Raw genomic sequence first — 23,455 nt, forward strand, 5'->3', positions numbered from 1 at the left:
GTATTTGTCAAACATGATTCTGTTCAGTTGATATGTTCCTTAACTGTGACACATAAGGACAATGAGGTTGCTTTTGCCATCAGCATTTTAAAGAAGTTTAAAATGAAAAGTCCAATCGCTCCATTTAAAAAGGCAGAAGGTGCTGGCACAGGGGTCAGAAGAAAAGATTAGAATTCTTCAATCTTGCACTTTCTCATTACCTGCCCTGAAACTTACTCATAAGTAAAGTCTTAAACAAACATCATCGAAAAGTGCAATGTGAATGTAATTCTCGCTAAAAGATCACATACCGGGGGGCCCACAGGACCAGAAGGACCAACTTCACCATCTTTTCCAGGAGCTCCCTAATATCACACAGAGATAATATGTGAAGTAAGGCCGTGAGACATTTGGGTCATTTCATATATATTTATATATATTTCCTCCCTTTTGGCAGAAAATGTTTGTATAGTTACCCTCTGCCCAGGAACACCAGCATTTCCTGCTTCTCCAGGTTTTCCAGGGTCACCCTAAAAGAAAGAATAGAAAACTACCTTAAAATTCAATCAGTTTGCTCATAACATGCCTACTTCAGGTGAGGATGATGATGAGATAGCAAACATATGCACTGTACTCACACTGCTACCTTTGGGGCCTGGAAGACCCATACTCCCGGGCTGCCCTCTGATTCCTATGGAGCCTGGAGGACCTGGCCGGCCATCCTCCCCCGGAGCACCCTACAAAATTGACAGGCGCAATGTAAGTTTTACGTAAATTCTCTCTGAATATCAGGTCACCCAAATTGTCACTTGCCTTTCTTTGCTTACTTCTGAAAGTTATATAAGTTTTAAATTATCCTTCATCTTTTTCTCAGTGAATCAGAACAGTTGCGTGTTTTAAAAAAAAAGTGCTGAAGGATGCTGAGTATTTAGAACAGAGATTTTACTCTGGTTCTACACATGAACCTCATCTTCACAGCTCCTTACGCTCTTCTATTCATAGGGGAAATTGTCCTTTTACTCTTTAATTTACTCTAGCTTGCGGTAATGAAAATTTGGGACTTCATTTCACATTTTTTGGTATAAAGGAAGGGCCTAGAATACATAAGTTACCAAAAGTCATACCTACTTATCTCTTAAACCTGTAAAGTTGGGAGGACATTTATGAAATGAGAATGTTTCCAGTAGACAAATTTCACCAATACTGGAAGAATACATAATTTCGACTTTTTCCCCAGATGTTAGAGAAGCAACTTCAATCTCAAACATTTATATCAATTAAACTTGATCAATTTTTAGTGAATTTTAAAATATGAAGGTCCTATGAATTTGCTTTGGCATTTTAAACATGTAAATATGATCAGCACTCACATGATTAAAAACATTAACCTCAAATAAACGTCTTACATTATATGTCTATCATGGCTGTGGATTTCTGTTTACATCACTTACCAAAGGCCCAAGCTTTCCTTCAGGACCTTGAACACCAGGATTTCCTGTCAGACCCTGAAAATTAAAAGTGATTGTCATTTTGTTGCTGACCTGCAACTGAGGTAAAGATTCTAGAGAGTAGGGGCACCTGGGTGGCTCAGTCCGTTAAACATCCAACTCTTGATTTCGGCTCAGGTCATGATCTCAGAGTTTGTGAGTTTGAGCCCCATGTCAAGCTCTGCGCTGACCGTGTGGAGCCTGCTTGGGATTTGCTCTCTCCCTCTCTCTCTCTGCCTCTCCCCTGCTCACTCTATCTCTCTCTCTCAAAATAAATAAATACGCTTTTTAAAAAAAGATTCTAGAGAGTAAAAATAGCACTTCATTAAAAGGATCCAGTTCCACTACACAATGCCCATTCTCAGTGGCCTTAGGCTCCTCTAGACAAACTTCACAGGCTAATCATGGGCCTCCCCCAGCCTGGTTTTGGAAGGATACAGGGCAGAAAACACAGCATGCCAACAGGCAGCATCACGTGGGACTCTCCACTGGGGGGCAGCCCTCACAGCATGGCCTCCAAGGGCATCATCTAAGCCTTCTACAATGGACAGGCCAGATATGAGGAAATGAGTCTACATGGCAGGGACAGGAGCCACTCTGGCTTAGAAATCTCAGGTAACCAGTATTTGTAACAGCACCTCGAACACAGTATACTGATCTGGCAAGGTGAATGTGCAGGTACCAGTTTCTCCAAACTCAGGATGCCCAAAGCCATGCTCCCCTATAAGGTTTTTATAATTCATAGTCCTCCCAGGTCCAGATGTGGTCTACAGTCAGGCATCATTTTTACTATAAGCAATGCTGACTGCTCATTCACCTGGCATTCCAACTTTATTAGGTATCTAGGGAAGAAGTTTTAAGAAAGTTCCAGTTTCCTACATAGAAGGAGAAAGGGCTGTAGTAGACTTTTATTCATATATTTAAAAACACTGGGTATGGGGCACCTGGGTGGCTCAGACAGTTAAGGGTCTGACTTTGGCTCAGATCATAATCTCAGTTTGTGAGTTCGAGCCTTGCGTCGGGCTCTGTGCTGACAGCTCAGAGCCTGGAACCTGCTTCAGATTCTGTGTCTCCCTCTCTCTTTGCCCCTCCCCTGCTCACACTGTCTCTCTCTGTCTCTCAAAAAATGAATAAATGTTAATAAATAAATAAATAAATAAATAAATAAATGAATGAATAAATAAAAGTGTTGGGTTCAAGATTATGTGGAGCCAAATGTATATTTCCATCCAACAACTTTTTGTATAATTCCTTTCTTTTTAAGGAGCATTGTGGACAACTGAATGTAACAACAGCAATTACACACTTCAAATGAATTTTCAAGTAACATTTGTTCAGGATGAAATTTATCAGGAATTCTCTCTGCCAAAAGCCAAACAGATTTTTGTTAGCAAGTAAAGAAAAATAAAAATTGGCAAACAGGATTTTTTTTTCCATATCAAGTGGCAAAACTATTAATGCATACTCCTTTGAGAAAGGGAGACTAGAAATTACCATGTTTTTCTATATGTCATGAAAATAACAAAGCAGTTTTTTTTAAAAAAATAGTAAATCAGGTCAAAATCGTAAAAACAAAAGAAATGATCCAACTTGTCAAAACTAGCTTAATTAAAAAACACTTCACTGAGTACCGACGAGCTGTTCTGGGTCGATGTAGCAAACTGCTGTGTTCTTACCCGAGCACCTGGAAGGCCAGGTTCACCTGGACGTCCTGGGTCTCCCTGCCCTCCTTTAGGTCCTGAAGAACCTACAGGACCCCTCTCTCCTTGAGCCCCCTGTTCCAATGCAAAGCAGAATGTGTCAGAAAAAAGAAACAGTGCAGGAAGATAAAAGCAAGTGAATATCAAAATTGCCTGTTACAAATCAAAGCACTAGAATAACATACAAATACTTTGTCGAAGTGATTACAAAGTTACAAAAACTATCACTACATATTTTGTTCTAACTCCTAGTTCTTGTAGAATAATGGTTTTTCATTATTAATAAAAATTGTATTTAGATTATCACTCCAATAATCTAGATTTGGGTGAGGGGGAACACCAAAATTCTAGAGTCTAAATTTCTAGATAAAGGAAAGGTCTGTGACCTTTTCTTCTCAGCTGGGTCTCCAGGAAGTCTGAAAACAAACTCCTACATACTTGCAACCATTATCCTTCTCCCCTAGCCGTCTATAATACATAAATTGCACAAGAGGGATTTGGCATTAGGCTTGACATCTGTGTCTGACTCTTTTCTGGATCTGAAGCCATGTGGATCAAAGCTAGATCACCATTCTGGACAACGGCATCTTTTGGGGCACCACCCACATGAATGTCAACATGGATGGGATAACCTCACCTTTGGTCCAGGTAAGCCATCAGAGCCTGGAAAACCACGATTGCCAGGAGCACCCTACAAATGACCAAAATGAGATTCTTAATTGTTGTTGATGTTTTTGCAATGTATAATGAGTGGGTAATTTTTATTTTTGGCATTACAAGGTTTTAGGAGTTGTGATCAAGCCAACATGGCAAAAGATAAAGTGTAAGGGACAAAACCCTAACTACATAGAAATATTTAAAAATTTTAAATTTTTGAGAATATGTCAGTATCAAGTCAAAAATTATTCAAATTAAGAACTATCCTAACAATTAATTGTAAAATAAACATAGAGCAAAATGGATATCTAGATAAGCAGCAAAGGAATGGCACCATCTACCATGATCAAAACGTCAGTGATGACATACATTAGTATTGTCTTGTATGTGAAGTACTGTGCGTTCTTTGAACGTCTCTACAAATGTAAGGTGATATTATCATTGTCCCTTTCAGACCTGTTTCATTATACTCCAGTCACAGCAACCTCTTCTAATCTCTGAAATCACCAAGCCCCTGCTGGCTTTGCACTAGCCATTTCCTCTGCTGACAGTGTTCTTACTCCCAAGGTCTCTTGCTGGTTCGTCCTCATCTTCAGGTAATAGCTAAAATGCCATCTTCCCAAAGAATCCACTTCTTAACCACCTAATTTAATATCACACTACTATCACATACTCAAAGCTACTCTCTACCACATCACCCTGTAATTTCCTAAGTGTATATGGAGCTCATTAAAATGTATAATTATATTTTTGTTTGGCTGTTGACTTGTTTATTGCTTACCTCCCCACTAGAATAAACTGTTGCTTACTAGCCCCCACATGAAGGCTGGGACCATAGCCTTCTTGTTCACTGATGTATCCTAAGTACCAATATATCGAATTGGCACAGTGTCAGTGTTATCTAAATGAATGAATGAATGAATGGGCAATAATTATTAGACAGTTGGTTCCTTTAATACACAGTTAACCATACTCAACTGTGCAATGCATTTGCAAGCAATTCTTTCAATGACTCTAGCTTTCCTTATTATCCCCAAACCTCCCCACATAATCCCCCCACACACACACACACAACTCTAAGAATTTATCTTATTATTCAAATTTTACCCTTTCTCCCATTGGGCCTGGAGGACCAACTGTTCCTGGATCACCTCGGGGACCTCTTTTGCCTTCTTCACCAGGTGGACCTATTGGACCCTGAATACCATGTGGCCCCTATTAAAAACAGAAGGACAGTTACCAGCAACAGCCATTTGACAACTGAATTATAGTCAAAAGCTTCATTTAAATAAGTCAATTACAAATTTAAAACTATATTAAACTATTTCCATCCAAAGTAATGAAGTCAGTTACAAGTTTTAAACTAAAGTATTGCCACTCAAAGTTATATTTCTCATTGATATTATTTTAAACACTTGAGCATTTTGACCTGTGCACTGCTGGACAATATTCATGGTCTTCTTATCATTGAAACAAACAAACAAACAAAAAAATGAAGACTTACTGGTTCCCCTTTGGGGCCAGCTTCTCCTTTGAAACCTGGAACTCCTGGATCACCCTAAAATAAAAGTATCAATAGTTATAAAACCCAGGACTTTTAGCCAGTCCAACTTGCTTTAATTAATTATAGTTAACAGGCCCTAAAAACTTTCTGCAGCTGAGTCTGTATTAACATTTTTTCTAATTTTGCAAATCTTGTAGAATGTATGTGAAATTTTATAAAACCCAGTATAAGTAGTTTATAGAAGTCTGTCTATTTTACAGTGGTCTTCAAAGGACTTATTTTTAAAATCTTGTGTGTTTTATCATGCATACTAGGAAAATTAGAATTATTCAGTTATTCCAATTTGATAATTAAAATTAGAACTAACAGTGACAACTTTTACAGATAAATCTATTTAGGGTATATTTTAGGAAATAGAGTTATTTACCCAGAATCAAAATAACTTTATATTTATGTTCTATTTATTGAGAGTTTGACAAGTTCAAATTCAGCATTTCATCTTCGGAGTGTTCTAGGGTTTTGGTGTGTATGTGTCTTTAAATACCAGTTAAACCTGTGGGAACCAGGTGGCTAAGAGAACATGATAAAATCAAATGTGAAATATCAGCAACACTCATATTTTAATAAATCTGCCACCAGGATTTAAAGGGATTTGTTAGCATAACTAAGTTACTTGGAACAGAATCTAAAATATTTGTTTTAGGCAGTGTTAAGAAAGAAAGTTTTAATTTTTATACAGAAGCTAAAAATATATAAGCACAACTTCTCAATGTGTTTATTTCTTATGGGTTTAGCATAACATTTTTTCCAATAAATAATTTCACAAAGTACGGAAATTTCTTTCAATATGAATAATATGGTGGAATCACTCTTCAAGATAACTCTCAAGAAATAGCTGGTGAACCCATTTTTAACCAAATTGTCATTATAACCTCCACATTTCTTCACACTGGCTTGGAAAATATTTCTATAATGTGTACTATTCAACCACTCATAAATATCTATGAGATAGACTATAAAGTTATGACCTTATTATTTTAAATTTTAAAAAACCACTAAAATTTAACACAATGTAATAACGTTCCCTTTTGAATTTAAACACCTAAATTGTACATTAACGTGTGGCTTCCACTTTACAAAGATTCCTATCTTCACTTGCCTCACTCAGATATGTCCCATTATCCATGTTTCATTGGTTCTCATTGAATATTATTTTGCTTGGTGATCTTAGTTGGATTATACTAATGGATGATAGTTATTTGAAAGGACATTACCGGTTGGCCTCGAATTCCTGGAGGTCCTGTGCTACCCTGAGGTCCTGGAGATCCAGGGGGCCCTGCTAAGCCAGGAGGACCAGAGGTCCCCGGAGAGCCCTGTCAGAGTAGAAGAGTGACATGATGAGCAGAGAACCCAGTAGAAGTCTACTGTCAATGTCCAAAGGATTGTATCCATTTGAACTTCACGTGGCATTGATGCAGTTAGTTACTCACCGTTGGGCCTTTGGCACCAGGTGTACCATCAGTTCCTACTGCACCCTAAAAGATCCATGAAAAGTTTACAAAATATTAAGCCATATCTAGGATGCTATCCAGATGTCCACCCACATTCCAAAAGGAGGCAGAAAAATTATTGTAAAAACTTAACCACCGTGGGGAACCTGAGTTCGAGCACCATGCCAGGCTCTGTGCTGACAGCTCTAAGCCTGGAGTCTGCTTCAGATTTTGTCTCTGTCTCTCTCTGCCCCTCTCTAAGTCACACACACTCTCTCTCTCTCTTTCAAAAATAAACATTAAAAGAATCAACCACCATTATATCATAAAACTCGCTTTCTGACTAATTCCCTCTTCCATAAAATAGATAAAATTTTGCAGAGTTGACAAGAGAAATAGGTTTCTTTAATCAGTTGGAAACACTCATTCAGAATTCAAAGAGGATATATTAAAACTGTTCTGACGTTATAAAAGATGTCAAGCTTTCTGTCAAGAACACAATTCTTAAATGTACTGGGAACTTACGGGAAGACCTTGAGAGCCCACTGGACCAGGTGGCCCAGTTTCACCTCTTTGTCCCTGGGGACCTTCAGGGCCTCTTGCCCCAGTGGGACCCGCTTCTCCCTAAATGGGTACAAAAAGAAATGTTATAGGAAAAATATAAATGTGGTGTCATTCAAAGTTTATTGCTTATTTGGAGCCCTACATGCTATACTCAAGTATTTTTAAAGGGTGATGAGCGCTAATCAGTTTATAAGGGTTGTGTGTCTAACCTAGCTTAAGGAGTAGACTCATTTTCCAACCCATCAAGTATGATAATATCTTCAGTATTACCAGCAGAGTAAAGTGGTCAAGGTAACCTGATATCTACTCTTATTTCAACCCATGAAAGTAGTCCAGATAGTAAATAAAAATACAGATGCCTCGTTAAGTTTTAATTCAGATAAATAACAAATAATTTAAGTGTAAGTTTGTCCCAGGCAATATTTGGAACATATCTATACGAAAAATTTATTCTTTACTTATCTGAAGTTTAAACCTAAGTGGGTTTCTGTATTTTATCCAACATATTAGGTCCCAATGTAGATCTAATCCTAGAGAAACCTGGACCTAGAATTTCAGAACTAAAATTCTAAGCCTGAGGAGGTTCATTAGTGCTAATAAATATATAAAATCCCTACTGACTCTCTGAAATTCGAAGAACTGGATATGGAAGTTTATTTTTCATCCAGAGAAACAGAGACCATGGAAGTAGTTTATAGGTATAGCAGAATCGTGGCCAAAAATGAAGATCTGGAAACTTTATGCTTGGCAGGAGAGGATGGTAGGATAGGCAAACAATTTCTGAGAAAACCAGTTTTGCTAAGCGTTTGGCTTTATTAAACAGTCTTTAGTAGCCAAAAGCCAGTACTAGAAAAACCCAGGAGGAGAAGGAATTATGCAGAGTGAGCTGTTATATAAATTGCCATTGCTAATGAGGTCTTCACTAGATGCCATAGTAGGAGCAGAAACTACTTTCTGCCAAGTCTTAGTCCTGGGCATTGTGAGCATTCTTTCCTTAATTCTCTGGCCAAAGCTCAGTTTGAGGGTAGAGGGTCTCACAGGAAGGAGAGAAGGAGTTTTGTATATTTTGATGGGAACATGGGAGGTTGGGCCCTCCATGGCCAGAGTCAGTGGTGGTAGGATTAGCACTTCAGGGAGGTCAGAAACAGAGGGATCTCAAGAAAGTCTTATCTGCTTGAGTGCACAGTGAGCTCTCAGTGAAACAAGGGACTGGTTGATGAAATGACTTAGGGACAGCATCATTTTAAAGTAGCAGCGTTCCTGTGGCACAGAGTTTAAAGACAGTGTTATAGAGAGCCCGAAGAATAATTTAACCCGATGACTCTCACATTTGAGAGTATTTGAAATGTTAGCTATGGACTTTTTGTTGTTTTTGTTTCACAGTTCAAAGTCCATTTGTGTAGCACTACCAACGAGAAGCAAGGACCTATATTGAGGGCATCCTCTGCATCAGGCAGTATTAGAGTTTGCATTGCTCTCTCATGTAATCTTCAACAAAATCCCATGAGAAAACAAGACTTACAGAAGGGAAGTGACTGCCATGGCCACAATCATTTTTGTACAGCAGAATCTTGTGAGTAAATCCCTTCTTTGAGATGAAGAAAATTATGGCCAAGGGAAACTGGGCGTGAGGGGTAATCCAATGTACTGTGTTGTTTAAAGTGTGAAAACAGTGTTCTGAATGTATTCACTAATTTAGCTAATATAATCTTAATAACCTCTTACTGTAATCCTTGAATTTATCACCCAAAATACTGAAAGAACACATTGTGACTCACTACAGATGTAAATCATCCCAGCAGAATGCTTTAATCCAGTCCCCTGTGGAAAGCCAAATAGCCTCCCTGCCTATTCCTTTCATGGTTGTGTAAATGGTAGGGGGCCTGGGTTGGAGTGAAAGCCAGCATTGTGTGAAAGAACAGCCTTTTGACAACCTTTGATTTATTTTAACCTCCTATTGTTTAGAACATTCTGCTATTTATTACTGCCAGGCACTGTATCCAAGAGCAGAGTTCCAATTCAGATTAATCTCTTACTCTTTGCAGCTGTTACAATTGTCTAGTTTAGAGTTCTAACGCAGCGGATTCTTTGATATTACAATTGTATGATTAGCAGTAATTCTCCTTTAACTACATATTGCATAGTAATCTCATTTTTAAATTTATTTCTTTTCCTACGATTATACACACTGAGAATGCTCTAGGTTTTTTCCTTAGTTAAGAGTGACTTCCATACAATTAATGACATTCTCATATCATCAAGTAATTCTTATAGTCAAGAGCTAAATATATTAACATTTTACCTTCATTCCAGGATTTCCTGGAAAACCGGAAGATCCAGGAATCCCAAGAGGACCCTATTAAATGAAACCAGAAAAGTGATCAGATTTTTAAATTAATATCTAATTAAGTCATCTTTTATTCTTTGACAACATTCTGTATTTTGACACATGAGAAAAATCCACTTAGTACTTCAACATCACAAAGATAATGTAATTTTATTATAGTATCTTCCAACATTGATATGAAACAGTGCTAAAAAACTTGGCCAGTGGTATTAAACACAATAGAATTTCTTAGTTGTACTATATAAGAGAGTAAGTCCATCAAAACACAAATTGTTTGAAATAACTGCTTCTTGAGAGATGTACTTTCTTTGTATTAACCAAGTAATACAGTTTTGAGAAAGTTATGTTTTATACCATAATCTAGGTCTCTTTAAAAAAAAATGATGCTTAAGAATCATGAGGATATTTCAAAGTGATTTTTGAAGGGCTAGTATGTGGATATTTGTCACCATCCTACATTTGGGAAGACATGCATAGAGTTTAAGCCATTGACTTAAAGGTCAGATTTAAAGGAAATGAGTATAAGAGGAATTCCATTCTAGGTTATCCTGATTCTGCTTTGAGGATTTGTTTTAATTCCATCAGTTTTTCAGTAACAAAATCTCTTTTAAACTACAGTTATTCTTTCCCTCCCTTCTTTTGTTTCCTTTTTATGAATAACGAGGGAGAAAATATCCTAAGGGCAAATAATTCAAATCTGATTTACCCTCCTAGTATTCCCCTGAACTCATCATGTTTTTTTCATCTATCCATCCTATAAACCATGCTATATTCCTGTTCATTTTATACACTCATCTTTCAAATCTTAGCTTGAAAGTTACTCCTTTTAAAGTCTTCCTTGATATATTTATCTCACTATAAACGTAGGTGCAGGTACCCTATATCTTGTTGCACTCTATAGCATAGCAGTTAGCAACAGCATTATGATACATTATTAATCGATATATCTCTCTTCCTTGATAGACAAGGCAATTCCCAAAGATAAATTCTGTGTGTTTATCATCTTTTTATTCCAAGTGTCTGAGATACAGTGGGTGCTCTGTAAATTTTAATGAATGTACAAATGGAACAATAAATAAATGAACAAATATGAAAGTCATACAACTCACCATTGGCCCAGGTTTTCCAGGCATACCATGTGTACCTCGTTGTCCCTAATTAGGAGAAAAGGGGACAAGATAAAATTATATTTTCTACAGTATTTGCTCATAATTAATTCGTTTTATGAAAATTTCCATGTTAAAAACTGAAGAATAAATATTTAAAGTTAACCAACAACAACCTTAACTAGGTCAAAAGCAATTAAAATACATTTTTGTACAACAATAAGGTAGGAATAAACACATCTACCCTTATAACAATAACAAAGAACAATCATGACTTAAAAAATGAAACTGATTAAAATGATTCTTCTTACTTGAATGTATGACTTTCCATCAAATGAGCTCAAAGACAATGAAATTTTGTATACCTCAGTCTTTTTAATAAGCAGATTAACTCAGAGGAGTTAAGACCCTCCCACAAACTGCCCTCAGCTAAGGTAGCATTCCCAAAATTATGCCTCTTCCAAGGTCAATGAAGCAGTACAAAGGATTGGCCCTCATTCAAGACAAGTGTGAAAAGCCATCCCGGTCCCATAGTTCTCATGGAACAGAAGACTCATGGAGACTGGGGTCTTTGTTGTAATTATAGTACAGTTTATATTCTCCATGCAACAAAGCCTGTTTTTTATTCATTTCTTCACCAATGTAGTTTCTGAGAGCACTCCCCAATAAATTTCCTGCACACCAGTCTTTGCTTTGATGCTGTTTCCTGGGAAACCTGAACTGAGACCAATACCATTGGTACCAGAAGTAGTACAAAAAAGCAGACTCTAAAATGGAATTTTAAAGCTGGATTCCTCACTGACCAGCTGGTGATCAATGAAGTCTGATTCACTCTTGACATCTGGTGGTAATGCAGCAATAAATATTGCCTCCAATGGTAAACTAAGAGAGGGCACAAGTGTAAGAGAAAGGGCTATGGGTACAATAGCTCAGGCACTTGAAAAGGTTTAGAAGAAATAGCAATTATAAAGTTGATGGAATTGCATGAACTTGTTGAATGAATACACTGGAGAAAGACTTTGAAAGGCTAATCGAGATTAATCATCAATATAAGATTCCTTGGAAGCATTTTAAAATCTTGTGATCTTCTACAGTCTGAGGGAAGAAAATCCTGAAGGTTGGGCCCAGGGCTTGATAAAGGTTCAAGAGTTCTTGAGAAGGTTGAATTCTAAAACATGGAAAGGCTGTTTGCCATGGTCAGGGGCTTTGATTAGAAGGAATGTAATTTGACATTGGGATATCTTAAGAACTTTGAAATCTCAACCCTGAAGCCTACGGGCCTGTAGAAATTCTCACCATTCCCACCTTTAACAGCATATACTTCTCCCTTCCTTAAAGATGTTGCAGAAGCCTCTACTTTATCGGACAACATGTGCTATCACCACCACCACCACTTGCCCCTGCTCGTTGGCCACCAGACCAATAACTAGCATCAAGTCACAAAATAACTGAGTTGAGGAAAATCTTCTTCTGATAAAAGAGGGAAAATACACCCCAAAGGAGCTATGAGTCCTATACGTCATGTAGAGCCAGAATCCAAAAGAGAATGTGTGGGAGTAGGTCCTGAAGGTACTGGATCGTGAGGGAAAGGATATAAAGTGGAGAACTTTAATGATATGGAAATACTCTCCCATGATACACATTTAACACTCTCATAAATATCCTGAAAGATGGTATTAACATGAAAGATGGTTCTTGGAAACTCAGAAAGAGCAATGCCCCACACTAAGTGAGGTAGAAATGCCAGAACTGTCTTGGCAGACAGTAGAAGAAAGCACAGAGAAGTGAACATACTAGATTGGATATATTATGTAAGGATGGATACATCAACAGTTGACTATATTCTACAATATTTTCTATGTTTCCAGAGGACAGTCTATCTTCAAGGGGACAAGGATTGGCCTAGTGAGAAGGTCTCACTTCTCCCAAACCAGGGCCCTGACTTTGACACCATTGAGAAACTCTAAAGTGGTTTTCTTCTGTAAGCTAAGGGTAACATCAGGGGATGCTGTAAACCTGAGTGAGATTCCTAATACTAATGGGGATGATAAATGTAAAAATAATAGAGGCAAGGTGGCAGTCCTTAATTGTCCAAATGAAAACAGGTAAAATATAATGAATTGCAAGGTTGAAATATTAGCTGCCTAACCTTCAGAGATCTATGAAGAGAATTAATAGAATATTCCCCTTTTCTAGCTAGGTTCAAGGTACACAGGCAGACAGTAAAAGTATTTCTCAATCTATGCATTTAAAATAAATCAAAGACAAGGGTGCCTGCATGGCGTAGTTGGTTGAGCTTTGGACTTCAACTCAGGTCATGATCTCACTGTTCGTGGGTTCGAGCCCCGCGTTGGACTCTGTGCTGACAGCTCAGAATCTGGAGCCTGCTTCAGATTCTGTGTCTCCCTCTCTCCCTGGCCCTCCCCTACTCATGCACTGTCTCACTCTGTCTCTCAAAAATAAATAAATGTAAATTTTTTTAATAATAAAATAAATCAAAGACAGATGATAAAGAAACTCAGCTCTTGTAAGGGTACACTCAGTACTTACCTTTCAGGATTGTGATGGATATAAAATAAAGATAATGGAAGAATGCTTGGCATATAAAACCTGCTTGAAAAATGTAACTTATTATTATAATTTTACTACTATTCCCAATTTCATATTTTCCCATGGACTATATTCCATGTTGCTGTAGGTTTTTATAGTTTTCTTAACTTCAGCATTCAGATAAGTAAGCAACAAATATACTGTGGTTGTATAAGATGTTAATATTAACAAAAGGTAGGTGAAGCATACACAGAAACTCTCCATAGTATCTTTGTAACTTTTCTGTAAACCTAAATTTATTTCAAAATAAAAAATAAAGATAAAAAAATAAATTTAAATGTAGGCAACCAGTACCATAGTCTCATTTAAAAGACATGTTCAGTCCATTTGAGAGAGTTGAAATATACATACTTACAGGAGCACCCTGTGGCCCAAGTCTCCCTCTTTCTCCTGGCATTCCCCTTGGACCCTACAGATGAGAGAGGGGAAAAAAAAAAAAACACCTCTTAAAGCATCTTATTTGAATTCTAAGGTAGTTTGACTACATCACTCAACTCAATCGAGACTCAATATTATTAGCTACCAAACAATATGACCAAACAAGGAGCAACTTCAGGTTTGAAACTCTCTACCTGTGGGGATACATAACCTACCACCTCTTACCTAAACAGATTTCACTTTATATAGCTTTAATGGGCTAAGTCTATAATAATCCTGTTTAAACACTAAGAAACAAGAAACTTTTTCTATTCAAAGGGTGCAATTCTCTGAGCGTGCTGGTCTGCCAGCTGGTAATCAAGATTACTTCATCAGCTATCATATTTCCTCCATGTTTTTTTTTATTTTGCATTTAAACATTCACTTAATATAGTCTAAAAAGCAAAAAATGCTCAAAGTATTAAATTGATACATACCATAGGACCCATGGCACCCATTGGACCAGTAGGGCCAGCTTCACCCTAAAGCAAAAATGAGATTATAGTACAGTATAAGAAACCTACAATTGATATTCACATCACTTTTTCTACGTGTATGTCATTTTAAAAGTATATTTTCAAACTGGCTATTTGAAAGGCATACTTGAAATGACGGACCTCAAAATTCTGCTGTATTACTTTTTCTCAAAGAGCGATGGCAATTTAGTTTCTATGGAAATAAGTATAAAATAAATTGAGGATATAAACAAGATTGATGGTACTATCACATCCGCCCACATTAATTAGTATCAACAAAGTAATTATATGTTTATGTCTGATGATACTTAAGCTCAAGTAAAACTTTATATAAAGTTAAAATTGATTAATATTCCTTTAAGATCTATTATAGGAAGCTCAAAAATTAAAAATTTAAAGCCAACACACACACACATACATATATGTATGTACATATATCTCACATTTATGTATATTTCACATGATGCTTCCCACTAAAAAGTCCTCTGTCCTTCTTCTATGGTCTCTCTCTCTCTCTCTCTCTCTCAACATAAACACATCTTGGGAAGAAACAACAATGGCTAGAGGCCCTGGAATCGAAAGGGTACTTTAAAAACTGAGCTAATCGGGGAGCCTGGGTGGCTCAGTCGGTTGAGCGTCCGACTTCAGCTCAGGTCACGATCTCGCGGTCCGTGAGTTCGAGCCCCGCGTCGGGTTCTGGGCTGATGGCTCGGAGCCTGGAGCCTGCTTCCGATTCTGTGTCTCCCTCTCTCTCTGCCCCTCCCCCATTCATGCTCTGTCTCTCTCTGTCTCAAAAATAAATAAACGTAAAAAAAAAAAAATTAAAAATTGAGCTAATAAACTACCTAAACCTCTCAGATATTTTTGAAGGAGAAAAAAGAGTGAATTCGCAGTACCATCTTCATCCACCCGTCTACACCCATCCTACACTGGTATAAACCCAGTGCCATGGTGGCTACCCTTAGGGGCAAATTTATCCATGTCATGTATCCTGCTGAATCTATTGCCACTCATCTATGAAAAATTATATTTATCTACTCAACTATCCCTTTTCTATACTCCTCTTTCCTCCAGAATTTAAGTTGGTTCTGAAAAAACTGGTAGGGACCTGACGCAACCCTGAAATGCAACTGTGGGATTAGATTAAGCTACTGTACAGTTACCTTGGAACCAGGTGCTCCAACTTCACCTTTAGGGCCTTCAAGACCTTTGTGTCCCTAAGAAGAAAAATATAAATTTGTGTTTTTCTGCTCTTTTTGGTTATTAAATGTGTAAAAGAAGAACCAAAAATAAGCTCACAGAAAGTGTCTTCTAAAAACAGATATTTAAAGTCGTTACCCAAAATGTTTACAAATTCTCAACATTTTTTGAAAGCCTATTCAAAGAAAATTAAATTAAAGGTTTTTTGAAAACCTATTCAAAGAAAATTAAAAAGGTTTCTCCCTTCAAATAACATTTTTAATTTATGATGTTCTCACCCTTTAAATTTTTGTGACTTCATAGAAATTTATTCTATAACTACAAATGAAAAACTTATGGTGGCTTTATAGAAGACAAGTAATTGCAGAGTTTATATACTTACAAGATATGGGTTATAACCGGGTTGATGTTCAAAATAATTAATAACTAGTAGAGCACCAAGCATTCTAATCAGAAACTCACTACTCAAAACAGAGACCAACCAGTATATACTTATTAAATATCAGCCATGCTTTGTGATAGATAGATGATAGAAAGATGATAGATGATAGAAGATAGATAGATGGATAGATAGATAGATAGATAGATAGATAGATAGATCTACCTGCAATTTTTGGAATTTTGAGATTTGCTTCATTTGAAGGTAAATATTAATGCTGTTACATTCACAAATATGCTAACTTAAATACCCAATTCTATTTATCTAAAACACACATTGCAAACATACAAATATCTATTCTCTCCATATGTCAGAGCGCATTCATTTCATGGTTTGGAAATGCAGAGAATAGACTCCCCTTAAAACTGCAAGTCAGGAGGTGTTTCTTTACAGTTAACTTTAACAAAATTCATACAAACTAGTAATTAACAATGATCTTCTTTACTTGTTAACTCACAAGGAAACACATTCAAAACTGCATTTTGTTAAAGTTTCTGTAGTAAAATGTAGAAAAACTTTGCAAATATTGCAAAGTTAAAAATTCCTGAATTTTTTGTTCCTGGTACCACTACCACAATTTACTAGGCAATATACCTGATGTAATGAAAGACAAAGACAAAGACAAAGCCACAACAGATAAAAGACCTCAGGAACATACATCAATTTAACACCACGTTGCATTAGTCAATAATTGCACTGTTTGCAAACTGTGACTATGACAGACGTGAACAAAAAGGGTTTCCTGTTTAAGCTGAAATAACTTTTCTGACTATGGATCATCACTCCTCTCTGGCAGATTTTTACAGTTCCTCTCAGGTATTTGGGATGACTGCCTCAAAGTAACCTGCAGCTTTCCTGACAACTCCTCGCTCTCTCTCCTGCTAAGAACTGTAGCTTTTCCTTCTGAATTATTTTAGCAGCTTGTACCACCATATCCACCACTTCCACCACCAGATCCATAACGATTACTGTAGGGACAAGCCCACGTTTCTTCCACCAAAACTGCCCCCTTCATGAGTCTATAATTTGATTGCTATTGTCCTCTATAATTTCCAAAATCATTATGGTTCCCACCACCACCATAGTTGCCTCCAACATTTCCTCCTTCATGGTAAGCATTATATCCTCCACCACTAAAGCCAAATCTGCCTCCTTGGTTTCCATATCCTGGTCCACCACCACCATAGCCTCCTCTACTATTGCAACCAGGACTACCCCCATAGTTGCCACCATCACCTCCGAATACACTTTATCCACCATCACCTCCTCCAAAACTACCTCTGCTGCCATTGTCTCCACCACCATAGCCTTCTCTTCCACCAAAGTTTCCACCATGGCCAAAGCTACCGCCACCTCTAAAGTTTCCTCCACGACCCATAGAGTTGCCAGATCCAACTCCATGACCTCTTTGTGATCTAGCAGACTGCATTTCTTGTTGAGAAATGGCCTTTTCCACTTCACAATTATGCCCATTAGTAGTATGGTATTTCTGAACAACAATTTTATCAACCTTATCATGATCATCAAAAGTTACAAAAGCAGGGGTGCACTGAGTGGCTCAGTCGACTAAGTGTCCAACTCTTGATATTGGTTCAGGCAGGTCGTGATCTCACAGCTCTGTGCTGATAGTGCAGAGCCTGCTTGGGATTCTCTCTCTCCCTCTCTCTCTGCCCCTCTCCTGCTTGGGCACATGCGTGCACTCTTTCTCTCTCAAAATAAATATTTTTTATAAAAGTTATAAAGGCAACCCTCTCTTTTTTCCACTCTGCCTGTCCTCCATAACTTCTATGGTTTCAATCTTGCCATACTTTTCAAAGAAGTTTCTCAGGTTATACTCTTGTATATCTTCTGTCATACCACCAGTGAACACTTTCTTCATCGTTAGATGGACAGAATCCTCTCTAGAAATATCTCTCTTTGGTTCCCCTTCACACCCATCAACCTTTTGTTGTCAAGCACACATTGCTGTTGCCTCCTCCTAACACAAGAGCAATTCACAAAACCCAAACCCCTGGGGTCTCTCATCACCACGAAATCTGTGAGTGTGCCATGTCTCAAAATGTCCTCTGAAGCCATCATCTGTAGTTTCAAAGCTCAGACCACCAATAAACAGTTTTCTCAACTGCTCTAGTTCCTTTGGATCTTCTTCCTCCTCCCCCTGCTGGTGGCAGCCACTGCTGAAGTCAGGCTGGGGGCTACTGGGCAGCAGTTTTACCTCCATTTTGAGTGATATGTAATTTCCATATATGTAGATAATATATAACAATGACATATTAATTATCATGAGTTATAAAGACAGAAGCATTCCATGCCTTCCACATCGGGGTTGACTGGGCCCATCCTATGTTTTAGTGCACTTTCTAGTATCATGTCACTTATTTCATTATGGAGCAGTTATTTTTTCTTAACTGTAAACCTTATTAGCCTGAAGCTGACAACCATGGGATTTTTCTCATTCACCACTATGTCTTCTTTTGTAGCACAGTAGCCAGCATGGGGGTAAGAACACAAAATATATTTGTTATAGAATCAGATAAAATTCAAAGGAAATAGAAAAAAGCATTGTGAAGTTGGTGACCAGAGATGAATACTGACACTACAGCCAGTTAAAGACAACCGACAAATAGAATTGTAAAGATGTTAAAGGTAATGCCCCACCCACCCCCCCGGACCCTACTGGTATAAGCCATGGTATCTGCAAGGATTATAAAGGATTGAACTTACTCGGTGACCCTTCAGGCCTGGAAGACCAGGAGCCCCAGGAAATCCTCGAGCTCCCTATGGGAAAAAATAGAGAAGGCATTTGAGAGTCATTAATAAGAACAGGAAACTGCTTAATACACTTTTTGTTCAAACTGAATATCTAATACATAGTTTTCCACTAACATACCAAAGAAGAGAAAGGGGCAGTGTACTTTTAATCTGTCGAAATACACCTAGATGATCAAAAATTAGCAAAGCAAACTCACTGTTAGGTATGGAAACATGACTTACACAAAGACATGGAATAATGCCAGGTATTGATTTGATGACATTTCCAAATTTTGAAATTATATCACTGCATTATAATTAGTAGCAAAAAAAAAAAACCCCACAACATAGAAAAAACAAAGAAAAAACAAGAAAATAAGCCTGAATCAACATGTTCAATGTCTGAATCAACTAAGTCACTGTATATGGAAAAAAAACAGAAAAGTAACTTAAGGAAAACTATGCTTTCTCTATATTGTGCTTTACTTGTGGCAGAAGAATCAATACACTTGTACACACCAATGTGTTTTATTTTCTCTGAACTACTAAATATTGGCAGCAGAATATGATTGGGGAGATTGCATTAAAATGTGATCAGAAATTGATTTCAAGTAAAATGTTCAGAAGCTTTATGGATTTGTGATTGTTTAAAAGATTAATTGAAGAAATGAAATATCCAACAGAAGGGATGGTCAAGAATACGGAGAGAACAAGTTGGTTCCTTGACTCAATAACTCCTTAATTGATGCTAATTTTGTGCATCCTCCACCTAAGCATAGTGAATAAAAAACAATAGAAATCAAACAGAAAATTAAATCCAAATGGTATGACTACTTTGAAATGATGCTTCAAACTTTTTCCTCATACCCTCTTAAAATAGATAAGGACCCGGTGACTTAATTATTCAGTTATTCTCATTGCCTACATTAATTTGGTTTTGAACTGAATGCTATTACCACTGGTACCAGTCGATTGAGTACACTGATAGCATAGGTTGCTGTATCAATTATTAACAATTATTACTATTAATCTGCATATGCCTGGCACTAAGCCTTATGTGAGTGGGCATATCCCTGGCACTAAGCCTTACGTGAGTGGGCATTCAAGGAATAATCATTGTATAAACAACTGAAGAAATGGTTTAACATTTCTCTTAACACTCAAGCACTTTTCCTAAGCCTTCCTAAGGAACTTCTCTTATTCGAACACAATCTTACACAGATGGAAAAGTCTTCTGTTTTGTACATCATTGCCTTCATTCACTGTTTCCTAAATGAGTGAATACTCCTTAAATGAAATTCATATGATAAAAGCAAAGCAATCATTCCTCTGTGACCTCTTGTAGGGAAAATGTCTCAGTAGTGCTTTAAGGAAGGATTATAACAGTCAGGGCACATCAAACCACGTTCTCTGGACAAATAAAGTTCCACTAATTCTTCTGTTTACACAGCCCTGCTTAGGAATTCCTCACTTCAAGAACTTCCTTTAAGTTTTTCCACTGGAATGCTCCCCTTTACGTAGATTTGCTCCCCCTCTTTCCTGAGCAGAAAACACAGTACACTGAGCCTATAGGAGAATTACTGAACTATGTTATTTCAAGTAATTAGTTAACTTTGAGTTTTTGTGGTCTGCAAGGAAATTCTCAAGTGATTACATATCTCTAATGCAACAAGAAAATGAACCAGATGTACCAGTACTCATAAAATTTTCTCTTTCTGCTGACCCAAGACTGTCATCACACCCCAATCACATGTCATTGCACAGCGCTCGCAGAGTGCATCTGTGACATGCTGGCAGGGCCTGCTTCCTCCCCATGGAGGGCCCACACTGAGAGGATGTGCAAGAGTGCAGCAGGGTGGGAGTTCAAGCCTGGACCGGCTGACGTGGACATCTGTGGTAATGACTAAACCTCATGCCTTCGTCTGCACTGACTCCCCAGGCTGATGGGGGAGGAAAGGAAAGAGAGGGAGCAGGGAGCTGGGAAATTGGTTTTATATTTGAAACTAATCCTTACAGCCCTGTAAATTCCCTTAAAAGATGAGCACTCATTTATTTAAAAAAAATCCAAGCATTGAACCTCAATACTTTTCAGGAAGTAAATGGAGACTAATTCAGCACTATTGGTTGTATTGATTGCAAGAAACATTAGAAAATCATAGGAAATGTAGGGAGTAGAAGGTTAAATCCATTTAGAGGATGCCAGACAAGAAGAAACTTTAAGAGCAAGAATGTTAAGAGGGTTTCGCTTGGTGATCTCTAATTTTCCCCATTGGCTGCGTAGCATATCCTAGCAGAGGGCCTATAAAAGTAACATGAGTGAGGACAGAAAGGTGGGCTTAGAATATGGCCAAGGGGCTCAGATCCTGAATTCTTGGTGGAGTGCGTCACCAGGGACATGTCTCTGTAGTAAACCAAGGGGGGAAAAACAGCTCTGTTAGGAGTGCTGGCCATCAGTATATCTTGTCATAAGATTTTAGGGTCCAGAACACCAATTAAGGATTTCAGCCAACATTAGGGTTTGGAGAGCAGCCAAAGAGGCATAATTTATTGCCCCTATCATATATAAAAAACAAATCAATAAATTTTCAAGCTGTTCTTTTTGATATGTGAACAACAAAAAATAAAATATTAAAAAGATAAATGGGATTAGGATGTTGGGAAATGTAAAGAGGTCAGGCTGGTGACTTTGCAAATTTGACAGTAAGTTTGGAGAGTATCCGTATTAGGTTATAAAATGATTATCTGATGCCAATTGTTCATATGGGGCCAATGCAAAATAGGAATTGGAATTAGCTATCACTCTGGCAAAATGTACTGCTTCACGATGACAGAAGGGAACATATGTTGGTGAGAGCAACTAGTCCACATGCATAGAATGAAGCACAAGGTAATTTTAATGTTCTTTGCCTTTCAAAGTTGGCCTTCATGGCATTGTACTGACAATTATAAACTTACTGGAGATCCTGCAAATCCCACTTCACCAGGGTTTCCATTTCTACCAGGTTCACCCTTTAAGGTAAAAAAAAAAAAAAAAAAAAAAAGGCAAGGTGAGGGAGAAACAAAGAGGATTCAAATGTTCCCTTCTAAGACTAGATGACGAATCAATTGCAGACAAAAGACTTTTTAAGAAAGCTCATGCCCAAAGCTGTAAACAGTATAAAAGTACTGGCTCTACTCCTGATGGCAATCCATTAGAGCAAGTCAGTTTGTGAAGTTCTCATTAATTTATCCAGAAGAAGAAATTAATATAAATTATACTAGTCTGACCTAGCTTACCATTTCATAAACGTCAAAATTTACACACATGTACACACAGAGGCATATGCTATGAAATTCTATATCCTCATGTGGCACTGAATTAAAAGTTTTTAAGAGTACTACTTGTCATTTCTTGTGATAAACTAAGAACTACTAGACATATTTTCCTTATGACCAAATTCAATGTAATCTCCTTAAATAAATCTCACAACACACAAGGAGAAAGTATTTACTTGGTGTAGTATCACAGAGAAATTAATGATTTAACCATGGCTTTATCCTCAGCTTTGGTACAACTAACAAAAAAAATCCAGAGAAGCAAATCTGTTTTTGCACCCTGTTTTTAGATCACATGTTATTACTGTTAAAATCTGAAGTTGAGTCTCAACTTTAAAAATGAGGAAATGGCTTTTTCAGCATTGGAGAACAATATTGGCACTATACTATCAGCACGTTAAAAAACTCCATTCAATGAAGACCTCGTGATGATGGTTAGCCATCAGAGCAATGTATTTTTCTTTAAATTCATTTCAAAGGTTCCACCAGCAAAAGTCGTGGCTATCATGACAGCAATTCTAGTATCTTACAGAGAAATTATAATGGACAAAAAAAACCTGGGGAATACAAGGAAAAAGAGAATACCACCAAGATTAAGAATACTTTTAGATTTTGTAAAACCACACTCTGAGTTCTCCAGTTTTGTGTGCATTTAATGGAAGCTAAAAGTGGAGAAAATAAATTGGGAATTAATGAATAATATTCATGTAGCTCCTTCTTAATTTCTGCAAAATTTCAAAGCAAAATGAAAGATGGCAGCTTACATCTTCACCAGGTTTTCCAGGAGGGCCCTCTGGTCCACGCGCACCTATTGGGCCCTAATAACAAAATAAAACAAAAGGAAAAAAAGAAAATTTACTTATATTTACCTATACCTACCAATGAGATAATCTAAAATATTGTTGAGACAAATGAAAAATATCACAGAAAATAGCTTTATTAATATTCTGAATTTTATGTTGCATGCCTCGATTAGGTACTCAAAGGAAAGAATTTTAATTTTATGAATGCAAATATCTCAGCATGGTCTGCTAACCATATTCAAAGCCTCTGAACTTAAATACTCTACTACAGGGGCGTCTGGGTGGCTCAGTTGGTTAAGCATCCACTTCAGTTTGGGTCGTGATCTAGACATCTGTGAGTTCAAGCCCACGTCAGGCTCTGTGCTGACAGCTCAGAGCCTGGAGCCTGCTTCAGATTTTGTGTCTCCCTCTCTCTCTGCCCCTGCCCCACTCACACTCACATTCTCTCTGTCTCTCAAAAAATACATAAATATTAACAAAATTCGAATACCCTGCTATAAGAAACATATGTCTTAAGCACTGTCCATAATACAGGCCTCCTGAACTGGACTGTAATTTCTTGCTACTTTAGGAAAGAGCTGGTAAAATAAATAATTCACAACATTATTAT

General features: G+C 37.4%; 1 protein-coding gene and 1 pseudogene across 9 annotated transcripts in view; both read right to left on the bottom strand.

Annotated features, from left to right (window-relative positions):
- Nucleotides 1-23,455, bottom strand: part of COL5A2 (collagen type V alpha 2 chain) — a 387,158-nt gene that overhangs the window by 31,145 nt on the left and 332,558 nt on the right. For all 9 annotated transcript variants that reach the window (XM_042949421.1, XM_042949419.1, XM_042949417.1 and 6 more), the window contains 19 exons: nt 22,807-22,860; nt 21,683-21,736; nt 18,701-18,754; nt 15,501-15,554; nt 14,299-14,343; nt 13,800-13,853; nt 10,838-10,882; nt 9,684-9,737; nt 7,343-7,441; nt 6,818-6,862; nt 6,602-6,700; nt 5,328-5,381; nt 4,931-5,038; nt 3,804-3,857; nt 3,143-3,241; nt 1,431-1,484; nt 618-716; nt 456-509; nt 291-344 (listed from right to left, as the gene is read on the bottom strand). In XM_042949421.1, the coding sequence (XP_042805355.1) occupies nt 291-344; nt 456-509; nt 618-716; nt 1,431-1,484; nt 3,143-3,241; nt 3,804-3,857; nt 4,931-5,038; nt 5,328-5,381; nt 6,602-6,700; nt 6,818-6,862; nt 7,343-7,441; nt 9,684-9,737; nt 10,838-10,882; nt 13,800-13,853; nt 14,299-14,343; nt 15,501-15,554; nt 18,701-18,754; nt 21,683-21,736; nt 22,807-22,860 (1,233 nt within the window). The remainder of the gene's footprint in view (nt 1-290; nt 345-455; nt 510-617; nt 717-1,430; nt 1,485-3,142; nt 3,242-3,803; nt 3,858-4,930; nt 5,039-5,327; nt 5,382-6,601; nt 6,701-6,817; nt 6,863-7,342; nt 7,442-9,683; nt 9,738-10,837; nt 10,883-13,799; nt 13,854-14,298; nt 14,344-15,500; nt 15,555-18,700; nt 18,755-21,682; nt 21,737-22,806; nt 22,861-23,455) is intronic.
- On the bottom strand, nt 16,890-18,134 carry LOC122227885 (annotated as a pseudogene).

The sequence above is a fragment of the Panthera leo genome, chromosome C1, assembly GCF_018350215.1.
Source record: "Panthera leo isolate Ple1 chromosome C1, P.leo_Ple1_pat1.1, whole genome shotgun sequence".
Lineage (NCBI taxonomy): Eukaryota > Metazoa > Chordata > Mammalia > Carnivora > Felidae > Panthera > Panthera leo.